At 51.6% G+C, this 13,677-nt stretch overlaps 1 protein-coding gene across 22 annotated transcripts in view; it reads right to left on the reverse strand.

Annotated features, from left to right (window-relative positions):
• The window catches only part of DGLUCY (D-glutamate cyclase), a 74,071-nt gene that overhangs the window by 34,002 nt on the left and 26,392 nt on the right, over window positions 1–13,677 (reverse strand). For 10 of the 22 annotated variants that reach the window (XR_006411277.3, XR_006411275.3, XR_007190221.2 and 7 more), the window contains exons 3-6: window positions 10,382–10,511; window positions 6,244–6,397; window positions 4,281–4,479; window positions 1,095–1,242 (exon numbers count right to left, since the gene is read on the reverse strand). Coding sequence is in view for 9 of the 22 variants with exons in the window: in XM_026515452.4 (XP_026371237.2) it covers window positions 1,095–1,242; window positions 4,281–4,479; window positions 6,244–6,397; window positions 10,382–10,487 (607 nt within the window). In the remaining 13 variants the exon portion in view is untranslated. Of the gene's footprint in view, window positions 1–1,094; window positions 1,243–1,639; window positions 1,781–4,280; window positions 4,480–5,020; window positions 5,174–6,243; window positions 6,398–10,381; window positions 10,512–11,828; window positions 11,956–13,677 lie in introns of all 22 variants that reach the window. The other 12 variants (XR_007190223.2, XR_007190222.2, XR_007190218.2 and 9 more) reach the window with 5 other exon arrangements.

Consider the following 13,677-nt stretch of genomic DNA (forward strand, 5'->3'; position numbering starts at 1 on the left):
GAACACATTGAGTAGTTTATGTTTCTTTCTCCCAGAAAAAACTCTAATCATAGGATTGCTGTCGCTGGTAGTGGAGAAAAGGATTCAGGACTTTAACAATCCGGGACGCTGGCTAGCTTCTAGTCTATTCTGAGTAGTAGAGTTTTAGAACAGAGAATCTCAGACCCCTGCCGTGATTGCCGGGGAGGGGGGGAGGCCCGGGTGCACTCAGCCTGACACCTGGTGCAGATTGCTCACCAAGCCAGCATTTGTGAGCCAGCGTTTATCTTGGTACAGGCTGAGTCACATAACACAGGCCTCAACTCGGTCACTTGACCACCAACAGCGTCCCTACCCCTGGCTCGGCATCAGAAGGCTCCCGAGGACAGGAAAGATGGATGTGTTGGGCCCAAGCCAGCTCCACTGATGAGAAGACAATTCAAGGATTCTTTCAGCAATGCACTTTGCTTTGGGTGGTCCTGAGATCTTTCTGTGAGGGGGGTGGCCAGTGCTGACTGCCTCGTTAGAGAACGCAGGCTTGGTCTGATTCTGCTTGTTACACAGCTGAGCGAGCTGAGGTATGGCGAGCTCCAGCTCTCACCCGAGACCCAGTCCCAAGCTTCCATCAGGTTCTCTGAGAAGCACAAAGAGGCCTAGGCAGCTGCCAAGCTTGGATCTGCTCCCTCACTCTCAGACTGAGTTAATACACCGGGGATCAGTTCAAGTTAACATTTGGAGCAAAGCCTCTCCTGCCCAAATATGCTACTGAACAACAGCCTAAGTTAGAGGTTGCTCTGAGCTCAAGTTCCAGGACAGTAGTTCAGCTGCTGCCCTCTGTCACCTGCTCCTCCCACCCCAGGTTCACCTGAAGTTCACAGGAGGTAATGGGTGAGGCTGGCCATTCTGCCCAGGGCGGCACTTTCAAACCTGAGCGGCCTCTGTAGATCCAGACCTCATGCTGTTGCGGGAGTCCGAGCCTCATCCAGGACCCCCGGGGAACCCCGGGGGGAAGACGAGGGCAAGCCAGGGGAGTTCAGGAGCACAGCAAGTTCCCGTCTTCTCGGGATGAAGTTCAAGGGTGGCTGTCAGAATCATGAATGAGAGTGGACGCTCACCTGGGTCACCGATATGAATGGGTTGTCCCTTGTTTCCCACAGAGCAAGTGGCCTGCACCAGCTTTTCCAGCTTGTCCTTGGGGATGGGCCTCATTGTGACCACCAGGGGGCAGCAAAAGCCAGCCATGGCGGCACAAGGCACTGTTGTCTGAAAAGAAATCAAGGAAAAGATGTTGAGAAACAGAATTGACACAGATGGAAACCCTGAGCACCAAGAGTTCAGGGCAGCTGAATGAAGGAGGGGGTCCAAGTAGCTATTCTAAAAATACAGCTTCTACTTTCATGTGACATAAAAATGAGAAGGTCTGCTGGTAATGATTGGTTTAAAACAGAGAACCTTCACTTTGTGCTGTGGACACTTCCGGTAGCCTGGTGCGGCTACAGACCCCCACTCCAAGTAAAGTTTTTAATTGCATAAGAGGAAATACATAGGTTTACAAAGGAAGCCAATTATATTGCAAATGCAGTTATCAGATTATGAAAAATTGTGATACAGTGATATGTCTGCTTCATTAACAGCTTAAGGAACAAGATGACAGATGGACCTTTGTAATTATGAAGTAGTGATCAACATAGGAGATTTCTGAGATATCAGGAAGAACTGCCATGGGACACGAAAATATCTGGGAGTTCTCTGGGCAGCCAGAGTCACAGTATCTCCTGGTACAACAGCAGTTCGTTGCCTGCTTTCAGAATGGAAGGAAATACTCAGTTTCAGTTTGAGGCTATGACAATCAAAATGTAATTTTTTTCATCCTGTTCCATGGGCCTCTGAATTTTCTCCATGGACTTCAAAGGGCCCGTGGACCACAGGTGAAGACCTCTGGGAGAGTCAGAGGCAGAGCAACTCAAGGGCAAAGGATCTCGCGGGAGGCACTGGGGTCCGCTCTGCCTCCTGTGCCCAGACCCCACCGAGCTCTGCCTCGCTCCTCCTGCCTCAGGATGACCTGTGTGACTTTCTCTGGTGGTGGTGTTTTCTCCCCTGAATGGTTTCTGGTCGCTGCAGTGGGGCTTATGAAAGATTTAGGACATGGCCAGGATGATGATCCGCGGGGAGAGTCGTGGCTGCTGCCCAAAGGGCTTGCTGTTGGCACAGAGGGGGAAAACATGCCTCCCCCAAATGCACCACTTCGGCATACTGATTATTTTGAATTAAAGTTACTTGAGAAAATGCCAGTGGAAGAAGAACACTCTGACACCCCTCCCCCTGCCCCCCGAAAAGCAGGAAATAAATCTCCCACGTGAAGGTACCCTCTCTGTACCAGGAGGGTAGAAGGCATGCTTATCGCCAGTGATGGGAAATCCAAGGCCAAGAGGGCTCTACCAACAAACCTTGCAACTTCCTCACTAATTCACTACCCCAAGCCCAAACTTCTCTGTCTTGTCAATCCTTCACAAATTCATTGTTTTTTTTGTCTGAAAGGCATAAAAGCCACCTGCTTTGGTCACTTCTTGGAGCCTCACGCCCTTGGCGCTCCTGTAGGTATGACGCTAAATTTGTTTTTTTCCCACTAATCTGTCTTATGTCAATTTTAGTAGTAGAGCCGCCGAAGGACCTCGAAGGAAAGAAGGGACAGGTTTCCCTCCCCTGCAGCACGCTGGCTGTGTCTGCCTGGTTGGCGTCTGAATCACAGCACTTGGAAAGGGACACAGGTCAGGGACTTTCACGGGGGACAGGCAGGGCTCCCCTCAGGGCCAACGCTGAATCCAGGAGGGCTGGCTGGCTGGCCTTTTTGGATAAAGCCCTGGGCCAGAGGCGACCAAGTTGAACCGAAGCCTATTGGTAAGTGCGGTGTCATGAGAGAAGCGTTGCTCTGCTGAGCACGGACTGGGGGCAGCGCCAAGCACTCTGTGCCAAGCATCCCTTCCTCGTCACACCTCTACTGTGACATTTTACAGATGGGAGCCGGGGGTCCTGGGCTCCAGGCTGGCTTTGGGAAGTGGCCAAGTCCTTTTCTCTCTCCAGGCTTTAAGCTCCTCATTGAAGTGAAAGCAGCGCGTGACATAGCTGCTGTAAATGGCCGTGCGTTTGGGGGGCCAGACCCTGCCCGGGAACCCCCGACCCCATTAGCTGCACTTCCACCCCCCACCCTCCCCTGCCTTTGGAAAACTGCTCGGGCACCTAATTTACACATGAAAATTGCTTCTCGGGGAGCCTGGGTGGCTCAGTGGGTTAAGCACTCAACTCTTGGTTTCAGCTTACGTCATGATCCTGTGGTCATGGGATCGAGCCCCACATCAGGCTTTGCACTCAGCATGGAGTCTACTTCAGATTCTCTCTCCCTCTCCTTCCCGCTCACTCTCTCTCTCTCTTTCTCTCTCAAATAAATAAATAAATAAATAAAATCTTAAAAAAAGAAAAGAAAAGAAAATTGCTTCTCATCAGAGGCAACTCAGGCCTCCCTGGCAGGAGCCCACACTGGGCAAATTGTAATACCTGGGAGCCCAGGACAATATCTGCAGTCTGAGGCCTCCACAGAGAAACCCGCAGCCAACCGCCCCTCCAGCACGGTGGCCTCCCGAGCTTTATACAGACGTCCCAGGAGGGCTCAGTGGCCGAGGGAAGCTGGTTCTCTCCCTTGACGAGCAGTGGCTGGTGTGGAACCGCAGAGACACAGCAGGGGGGCGACCCCTAACAGCGCCCGTGTCTCGGAGAGGCACCCACCCTGCCTTTTGACCACCGGGGGCCACCGCCGGCCGAGAACACGACCCAGCTCTCCCGATAGAAACCCAACCCCACTGCCAACGGGCTGGCCCAGGCTCTGCCCCAAATCCCCGGGCCTTCCACCGGCCAGGCACGTTCTCCCCGATGCCAGCAAGTTGGAGCCAAGGAGGATTTTCCAAAAGCTCACTGAGATGATCTGAGTAAAGGAGCCAGACAAAACTCCCAAGTTTGGTTTACACAGTTGCAATGATCTGTCTCTAAGGGCTTGACACCTACGCTCAAGGCCACATGGGGTGCTCACAGGGAGCCCACTGGTGGGCGGGGGAGAGGTTGGACATCCTATTTTCCTGGTGAGGGGACAAGCTCGGAGAGGTTGCACACCTGGGCTGCACACCGAGAAAGAAGCTGAGCTGGGGCCACGTCGGTCTCCTGCCTCCCGTGTCAGTGTCCCGCCCCCCCAAGAAAACGCAAGGTGACCCACCTGTTCAAGTCATCCTGCCCCTTGTCGATTGTGTCCTTACCTTGTAGGCCCCCACGGGACCGTGGCCCACCGAGTCTCCTGTGGGGAGCCCCACCTTCTCCAGGGCTGCTTCTGGGGAGAAGCCACAGTCCAAGAAGAAGGCCACCATGTCCCCCAGCTGCTCCGTGTACTCCTCCAGTGAGGTCAGGCTGCCTGTGCAGGCCCCGAGCTCGTACTTCAGGAACCGGGGACTGCCCGCCCTGGGGACACAAGGGAAAGCTCACAGGCCCCAGACTCATAACGGCCCCGGACTATGCATTGCTTAAAGGGATGCGGGAGAGTGAAGAGGATGTGTGGAGCTGAAATTTCAGGCACCTTACTGGCATCCTTCAAATCATGCTGGATGAGAAACTGTTAAATCAGCGTGCATTTAACGTAGTCCCATTATATTTTCTATAACCTGAGCCCAAGATCAGCCAAACCAGCAAGAAAAAAACCCCAAAACCAGTGGTGCCCTCTTTGCCACTGAGGCAGGGCCAGCAGACCAAAGGGACAGAAGACACGTGTCTCAAGAAGTTTCCAGGGCTAGCAGTGGGTGAGGTCTTTCTCTTTCCTTAAAGAAACTTTTCCGTAGAGTTGAAAGATTCTGGTTATAAGCCAATTCTTCATTCACTCCAAAATCATTTTGCAGAGCCATTCCTTCATGCCAGGCACAAGCCAGGTGATTGGACCATAGTGACAGAGAGGACACCGGCCCGGCCCCTAAGAAGCATGCAATCCTACATTGGCAACACAAAATACTTGCAACACAGAGCAGTGAGTGTTAACAGTCCAGGCAGAGGAGTGACCCAGAGAAGGGTGAAATCCATTCTCTCCCACAAAGGGGGTGGTGCTGGAGCTGGGTCCTGAAGGATGAATAGGAGTTCACCAGCCGGACAAGGAGGAAAGCACATCCTAGGCAGAGGGAGCGGTATGTGAACAGCATGGAGGCTTCAAACATGTGACCCACTGGGCGATGATCTGCTCTAGGAGTCCCTGAGATGGCAGCATGGGGGTGCTAGGGAAAAACATAAGGTGCCGATCTCGGGTGCGAGTGGGGTCTCTGAGGGACCCTCCCACCCCAGAGTCCACAAAATGATAAAAGAAGAATGTTTTTGAAAAGCTTTCTCTTTGGGGAAAGGGCTGGGGATGGCTGGAGTGTCGGGGTAGGGGAGGACACTGAACAGGGGCCAGGTCATTACAGGTCTTTTTTTTTTTTTTAAGATTTTATTTGTTTGAGAGAGAGAGCACACGCATGTGAGCAGGGAGAGGGGAAGAGGGAGAAGGAGAAAAACAGAGTCCCTGCTGAATGCAGAGCCCGATGTGGGGCTCGATCTCACAGCCCTGAGATCATGATCCTGAGCCGAAATCAGGAGTCAGACGCTCAACGGACTGAGCCACCCAGGCACCCCATACAGGTCTTGCTACCAGGCTAAGGTGCAAGCCACAGGAAGGCACCGAGGATTTGAAATGGGACAGTCGTGTGATCAGATGTCGCATCAGGAAAAGTCGCGCTGGTGAGTCAGGGGAACACAGAGAAGATGTGAGCCTGAGCCGGGGCGGGGGGAGCAAGGCGGGCTCCGTGCGATGCTACTGTGGAAGCAGAATGAGTAGGGCCGTGATACAGTATGCTCTACTTAGGGCTGGGAGAACGTACCGCATAGGGTCAATAACGGCTCTCTCTGGGTATTGGTAATACTAGTGTTTTTCTTTTCTTCCTCATGCTGTGCAGACAGGTTTCTGGCCTGGGTGACGAAGTGGGTGGGTGATGGTGCCAGCAGCATTTCTGCAGCCAGTGCGGAACTTTCTGGGTGATCCCCAAGATGTTTTCCAGGGCAGGGGCACAAGACAGGAATGGGTAGGGATGGGAATGGAGGGGAGGACAGCTCGTTTCTGAGCGAGTCATGAGCGAGGCTCGGTGCCAGGCACGGAGGGTCCCTGTATCTGGACACAGAGGTCCCTGTTGACACTCCCAAGCACTTTACCTGGGGTCCGGGACAGCATTCAGGGCAGGCAATGACCACGTGTCTGGCTCGCGGAGGCCCAGCAGGGGCAGAGGGCCACTGTTGGCTTGGCAGAACTTTTCAAAGGCTGGAGCCAGGGACCGGTGCAGGACCACCACACTGGCCGGTCGGAGCCCTGGGTTTGGCGAGAGAAGACACGTGCATAGTCAGTTGCTTCTTGGTAAAGCCTTCTAATCTGAACTCCTTCTTGCAGCACAGCCCAGAAAAATGCCCCTAAGCGTACAGCGTGGCGAATTTTCAGGAAACGAACACACCCTGGTTGTCAGTACCTAAGTCAAGAAACACCGTTATCTACGTCCCAGAATCCCTCTGGGCCCCTACGGTCATCACCCCAGCCCCCGCGGTAGCCACTACCCTGACTTCTAACAACGCAGATTACTTTTGCCTGTTTTCATCTGATGGAATCTTACAGTGAGAGCCGTTTGAGTCTGGCTCCTGTCACTCCGCCATCCGTTTCAGAGATCCGTCCTTACCGCCGTGTTTGACGGTAGCAGGTTCATCCTCGGTGCTGGGCGATATGCTCGTTACCACAATGTATGTACCCAGTCCTGTGGCAGACGGACATTTGAGTGGCTTCCGGTTGGGGTTATTATAAATGGGGTGCTGCCCTGAGCATATTAATACATGTATTTTGGGGTACGCGTGTTTGGCACAGACCTGGGGCCGTAGGGGAGATGCACGTCCAGCTTTAGTAGCTCTGCTAAGCGGTTTCCGAAGTGGTTCTGTTGCTCTGCACGGTGAGTTCTTGCTTGCTCCCTGTCTCCTCCAACGCTTGGTGCTGCCCGTCCTCTCCGCTCTAGCCACCCCAGCAAGTGCTCAGTGGCGTCCAGTGTGGGTGTAGTTGGCATTGCCCTGAAGCCTAAAGCAGCTGAGTGCCTTTTCGCACGTTTGATGAGCCATTTGGGTATGCTTTATGGGAAAGAGACTGCTCGTGTCTTTTGTCTGGGCAGATTCTTGGCTGAGCAGGCTCCCCGAATCCTTGACTCTCCCTCCAAACAGACGGCTTCCTGCAGCGATGGAGGAGGACCCCCCTACTTGCATGCCATGACCCCCTCTGGGGGCACGCAGCCCTCCTCTGGGGTAAACAAACCTGTGTTTGAATCCTGATTCTGCCTCTGACCAGCAGTGTGACCCTCAGCCTTGGTACCCCCACGGATGAGATGGCAGTAATGACGCCCACCTCAAGGAGAACCCCGTGAGTTCATTCCTGTGTGTCAATTACTCAGCACACAGGCATACAGGCAGCAGGGGCTGGAGTTACATTCATTCAACGGAATCTTGTGTAGACATTTAAATTATGGTACAGCAGAATCTTTAATGATATGAAAAGATGTTTGTAACATACGGTTAAAGAAACAATACCAGATAACAAAACAGTATGTTTGGCATATTCTCCTTTTAATAAATTGATGAGAGAAAGAACTAGAAGGAAAACATCTCCATGTTAATCATGGTTATCTCCAGTGACAAGACTGGGTGATTTTTTATGTTCTCTTTTATGCTTTTTGTCAATATTCTCAAATTTATGTAATAAATAGGGATCATTCTGTAACTGGAGAAAAAACAAACAAGAAAAGTTATGTGGTTTTTTTTTAAAGGATTATTTTCTTTAAAAAGACCATCCCAACGAAAAACGTAATTAGGCTGTTTTGGAGAAATAATCTTGGTGACAATTCTAAATGCTCAGTTTGCTGTATCAATATGTGGACATCTCTTTTCCACAATCATACTGTCAGCTAATACTTTCGGAGGGCTTATTCCATGCCAGGCCGTCTGTGCGAAGTGATTTATAGATGTTATCACTTGTATTTTATACACGAGGAGAACAAGGCTCAAAGGGATGAAGTAACTTTGCACAGCTGGTACGTGGCACAGCCAGGATTTAAGCCTGAGATGGGGGGACCCCCGAGTCCCTCTTGGGTCACCATGGGGCTGCAGGCACTGGGCCTTCCTAGGATGGGCCCACCATTCTCTCCGGCACCTTCCTCCTCGGGGATGGTAGAATGAAGCAGCTGCAACCATCCTCAGGGAAAGTTCGAGGACCAGCTTCTGCTCTAACGGCCTGGAACTCATGACCTCAAACCCTCAGTGCCTGCCAACGCGGCAGACTTTCAAAACGAGGGCAGACTGCACACTCCCAGTCCCCGAAAGCCCAAGGAAGCTGACTGCATGTCTCGAGCAAGCCCAGCGTGTCTCCAAAAATAATCTGGAGTGAGCTGGAAGGGAATTCAGCCAGCCTAGAAGCCTGGCTTTCCTATGCTGCCCCTTTCCCACCTCCAGAGCCTGTTGTGAGAGCAAATTGGGTTTTTAATACCACAAATCAGAGAGGTATTATGTACACAAAGCTTCTTTGTTTCCTTTTAAATGAAATGTTCGGAGGGCATTGTGTTCTGGGTTCATTCATCTCCACTGCTGCTCGGAGAGTCCCCCGAGTTGTCCCCAGTAATAACAGGACACCAAGAGAGGGCTCTGTGGCAGTGGCTTTTTGGAGGGGGTGGTGGACGCATGAGGGGAGGGTCTAAAGTGATTGCTGCATCCCCTGGGTCTCTCGAGCTCTATCTAAGGTCATGATGGCTTTTCCTTTGTCAAGAGAAATGAAGTGAGTCTTCAGAGTCCTTTTACTTCAACGCAAGGTTTTCCTTTTTTTTTCTTCACTTTATGTCCCTTTAATGTTCCTAATCTGATGTAAGGGCCTGGAAGACATAGTCCCACACTGGAGGGTTCCAGCCATTCTGCAAAATGAGCGTCTTTCCTCATGGCACATTCCATGACAGTGGCCAACTTGGATGGACCGTCTTAGCCACATGAGCTCAATTATTCCTCCCAACAGCTCCTTAGGGAGGATTGTATTGTTACTTCCAGTTTCCAGGTGAGCTTAGAGAGGTCACACAGCTCACCCACAGCTATGGCCAGTAAGGAGCCAAGCGGGGACTCGCACCCAGGCTCTCCGATGCATTCGGCTCTCTTGGCTCCCTGAAGTCCTAGCGAGCAGTGGGGTTCAGCTGGTGTTCGCTGGTACGTCACGTGTGTGTGTGAGGGGTTGTGGGAGACTATTATGGTTTTCTATAAAGCACATTCCCCCATGTTCACAGCCCAAGAGGCCCCTTCCCTGTTGACGCTGTCCTTCGCCGCATGCCTTGTTTTGACAATGGGACGTTAGGAAATGTGACACAAGCAGGTGTCTGATATGTGCTAATTGGAATCCTGCACTACCTTGTAAAGAAGTTGGGCTACCACTGCTGGGGAGGCTTCACGGCGACAGAGAAGCGTTAGGCCAGCCCCGGCTGCTCCCGATCCTCCCAGTGGACACTCCAGACACGTGAGGAAGGAGCCATCACAGACGGTCCGGCCTCAGCAGGCAGGACAGCACATGAAGCAGAAGACCCACCCTGCTAAGCACAGCCTCCTGCAGAATATGGTTTAAGCTGCTGAGTTTGGAGGTGCTTCGTTGTGCAACAGTAGATAATTCTATGGGCCCAGAAATAGCCACAGAGCCAGACATGTCAATCAACAAAGAAAACCGTCCTGCTGTAGCGCTGGAAACCACGCTGCCGGTTTCCCCTCTGGCGGTTCCCATTACCAGAAAAGTCTTCCTCGTCATGAAATTTTGCTGGCACTGGGTTCAGGGGCAACTTTGATGTCTGTTTTCTTTCACAGGACCTTTCAGAGCCTTGCGTGTCCCGCGTCACTCTGGGAAGAGTCTGGGGAGATGGCGCCCCCGGAGGAGACCAAAACAGGGAAACTTTGTCCGAATCAAAGCCAAGTTAAAATGCAGTGTCATCTGGGGGCACCTTTCCCTGGAGGGAAAACCCAGCGGGCCCCATCATCTGGGGCCATTGGCAGTTCTCCCCGTGTGGGGTGACTGAGCAGAACTGTTGGTGCTGAGCCGTCCGATAAGGTTTTCTCACCTGAGTCGTCTGACCTACGTGCCAGAGCTCCTTCTGCGAAATTAAGTAGTGACCAGAAGTAATACCCTCCTGCCCTTACTTCCTGTTTCCCAAGCAGAAGCTGGAAACCTCAGGAATTCCTGGGCCCTGCACAGCTGGTATTTCCAGGGATTTTTTTCTTCCTTCTTTTTAAAACATCTGGCACCACTTACCCCCAGCCATGCCGGACACATGCCTGATGTTGGGTTTCCTTTGTAGAATCAAGCTCCTAATGGCAGGGGGAAGGCAGGCCTTCAGGCGGACTGTGAAGGTTATCATGCCGTCCTTGAAAGGGGCCAGACTCTGGGTGAAGGAAAGAAGGGGGACGAAATGAGAGGCACAGCTTCCCCCAAGGTGGCAGATTCGGCATCGGGTACCTATCACCTCCCCTCTCACCCTTGCTGGTCCTGCCCCGAGTGGGCGTCGTTTGGAGCAAATTCTCCCCACCCACATTTCCACTGCCTTCATGTCTCAGTTGCTCGCTTGCTTTCTTCTTTTCTTTTTTTAAAAAAGATTTTATTTATTCATTTTGAGAGAGAGAGAGAGGAGGGGCAGAGGAAGAGGGAGAGGGAGAGAATCTCAAGTGGACCCCCCTCCCCCCCTCCCCCCCACCACCAAAGGTGCAGTCAATGCGGGGCTCAATCCCACGACCCTGATATGACCTGAGCTGAATCCTAGAGCTAGATGAGCCACCCAGGTGCCCCTCCTGTCTTAGTTTCTAATGAGAAATTCCTAAACTTTCAAGACCTTTGCTCAAGCCCCTCACCTGGCCTGGAATGTCCTCTATCCCTCCCTCTCCTCAGAACTGGTTGGAATCTTCCCCCTCCAGGCAGCAGCCCCCGGGGCCCACACTGGCTGCTGCTGGGCCTCTGTGCCCCCAGACTGTTCTTTGAGCCACTGACTTTGGCCTAATGTTATACTTGACTCTGAATCCCCCCTTTCTCTTTCCCGGGGAGACCCCAAGTACTCAGAGAGCAGGGCCACCTCCTGGGCCTGTCCCAGGGCAGACAACAGCATGCCACGTGTAATCACAAATGAAACAAGAGGCCAGATTTTCTGTCTACGTGTGACTCCTGTTATTTAGAATTGGGTGCCCAGAAGGAATGGATTTTATGTTTTCTGCTTTATATCCCCTGCCCCACCCCCCTACGACTCTAGGTACAGTGCCTTACAGAGATTTTTGGTGAATGAATAAAATACTGTAGATTTTGAAATATAGAGGTGGTGTCAAAGTTCCAGGAAATTACACTCAGGAAGGAATCCTGTGTGTTGACTCCCTGTGAAAATTAATAAAAGGCAATCTTTCGTTTCAGTTTATAGTTTAGTTTAGAATGGGGTTGGGAGGCCAGCAGGGGGCGCTCGCGCCCCCACCCTACCTCTGGGCCAACCCCACAGAAGATCTACACCTTGCAAGTCCGATACTGTTTAGCTTCTGTTTTACTGCCCTAGCAGGAGGAAGAGCAACCGCCCGGTCAGTGACAGTCACCGCTCAGCCAATGAAGAGCCACTACCCTTCTACCCCGAGTGGGCGCCGATGGACTTTTTGTTTCTGTAACAGCCCTTCCAACCTCCCCCTTTTCTCTGGAAAAGAGCTCCCTCTCATTTGTTCCCCGGACTCGCCTCTGGACTTGCGGGTGGTTTGGCCAGAGCTTGCTCATCTTGAACTGAAATTCTCTGCTATCTCCGAATAAACCCATTTTGGCCGGTAAAATAGAAAGAGGTTTCGACATGTCAGCAGAATCTAGGGCTAGGTAGATGAAGAAAGGGAAAAAATGACAGAGATGAGAAGTATAGCATAGAGAATATGGTCAATAATATTGCAATCCTTTTGTGTGGTGGACAGACGGTGACTGTCACTATCACGGGGAGCACTGAGTAATGCATACCCGTTATTGAGTCCGTATTTGTACACCTGAAACTAATATAACATTGTATGTCACCTATACTTCAATTATAAAAAAATCTAGGGCTAGACAGTCACATCGTGTCAACCTCCAAGGCACAGCCCAGGTCTCCTTCATCTCAATATGCCGCGCGCCCAGCACCGTGCCTGATGCAAAAGTGGGAGTTCGGTGTTTGTTGAATGACTAGCTGACTGCAGAATCGTTGAAAGCAGGAATCCAGGGCAGTGTCCACAGTGAAAGTTCTAGACAAGCAAAATTTTTCCTTAAAGATTTTATTTATTTGAGAGAGACAGAGAGAGTGGGTGTGAGACAGAGAGAGAGACAAACCAGGGGTAGGGGCAGAGGGACAGGGAGAAGCAGACTCCCTGCTGAGCAGGGAGCCTGATGTGGGGATCGATCCTGATCCCAGGACTCCAGCATCATGACCTGAGCCGAAGGCAGATGCTTAACAGACTGAGCCACCCAGGGTCCCTTCCACAGCTCTTTCTGTCTAGAGAAGGACCCAATGAGATTCCAAACCACCGATTTGTGTGTTTTCAATTTCATAGACAGAAAGCCGTGCAAACCCCACAGCTATTTTAATGAAGAATTTGAGATTGTATGAAATCTCTAACAAACAAAAGAGAATAAATAATTGCCCTGGAAGGGGTAGAGATGTATTTTAAACCGACGGTGAGTGCTTTAATAGTCACAGAACAAAGTGCTTCGGGGACACAGGAGAGGACAGTTGGTCCCACAGGGCTGAGGGGGGTGTGTGCCTGGAGGGTCAGGTGAGGAGGGTTGAAGATACTCAGTATTAAAGCAGCTGCTTTGGCAGTTCAAGCCTGAGCTTGCCTGCCGGACGGAGAGAGCCCTCTGGGACGTGGCAGGCCTGACCTCTTGGCCAAGCATGCATCGCACCAGCTGACGTCCTGATGTCTGTAGTGCCCCAGGGTTGCAGCAGAAGGCTTAGCACCTCAGCCAGGCACTCAACAAAGGTCAAAGAGAGAACCATTCCATAATCAGGTGGGGATGGTGGCCAGACCCCTCTGATAATGGCCTTCACTTCATAGCTGTGGGACAGAATGGATTTTACCCCAAACCTACCGAAATGAGAGAGCCCAGGGGCACCTGGTAGCCCTTGCTCCTCATTGTTATTACTCACTAAGACAGCAGGTGGACGTGGGGTGCTGTTTTGCAAATAAACTGTAGCCCAAACACCAAAACCTGAGGGTGATTGCCTGTCGTTTCTTTTATTTATTTATTGTTTTAATATAAATTTAAGTGGATCTAGCTCATTCCTGTAATAATGTTGCTTCCCTGGCCTGGAGACAAACGAGTGTAGCTGGCACTCCTGCCCTGTGAAATGCACCCTGGGAGTGTGCCAGACACATGAATATCACCCACTGCGCATGTCGGGAGGGAAAGAGGGCTGAGAACCCCTACCTTACAGAGTCGTCCCCTCGAAGCGGGGGTCAAACAGCATGAAGTACATGCTCACTGGCTTCCGCCAAAGAAGTGCTTTCAATACACGACCAGAGAATATGCCCAATCATGTAATAAATGATAGCAGTCACCACCCACCA

Source organism: Ursus arctos, unplaced genomic scaffold, assembly GCF_023065955.2.
Source record: "Ursus arctos isolate Adak ecotype North America unplaced genomic scaffold, UrsArc2.0 scaffold_25, whole genome shotgun sequence".
Lineage (NCBI taxonomy): Eukaryota > Metazoa > Chordata > Mammalia > Carnivora > Ursidae > Ursus > Ursus arctos.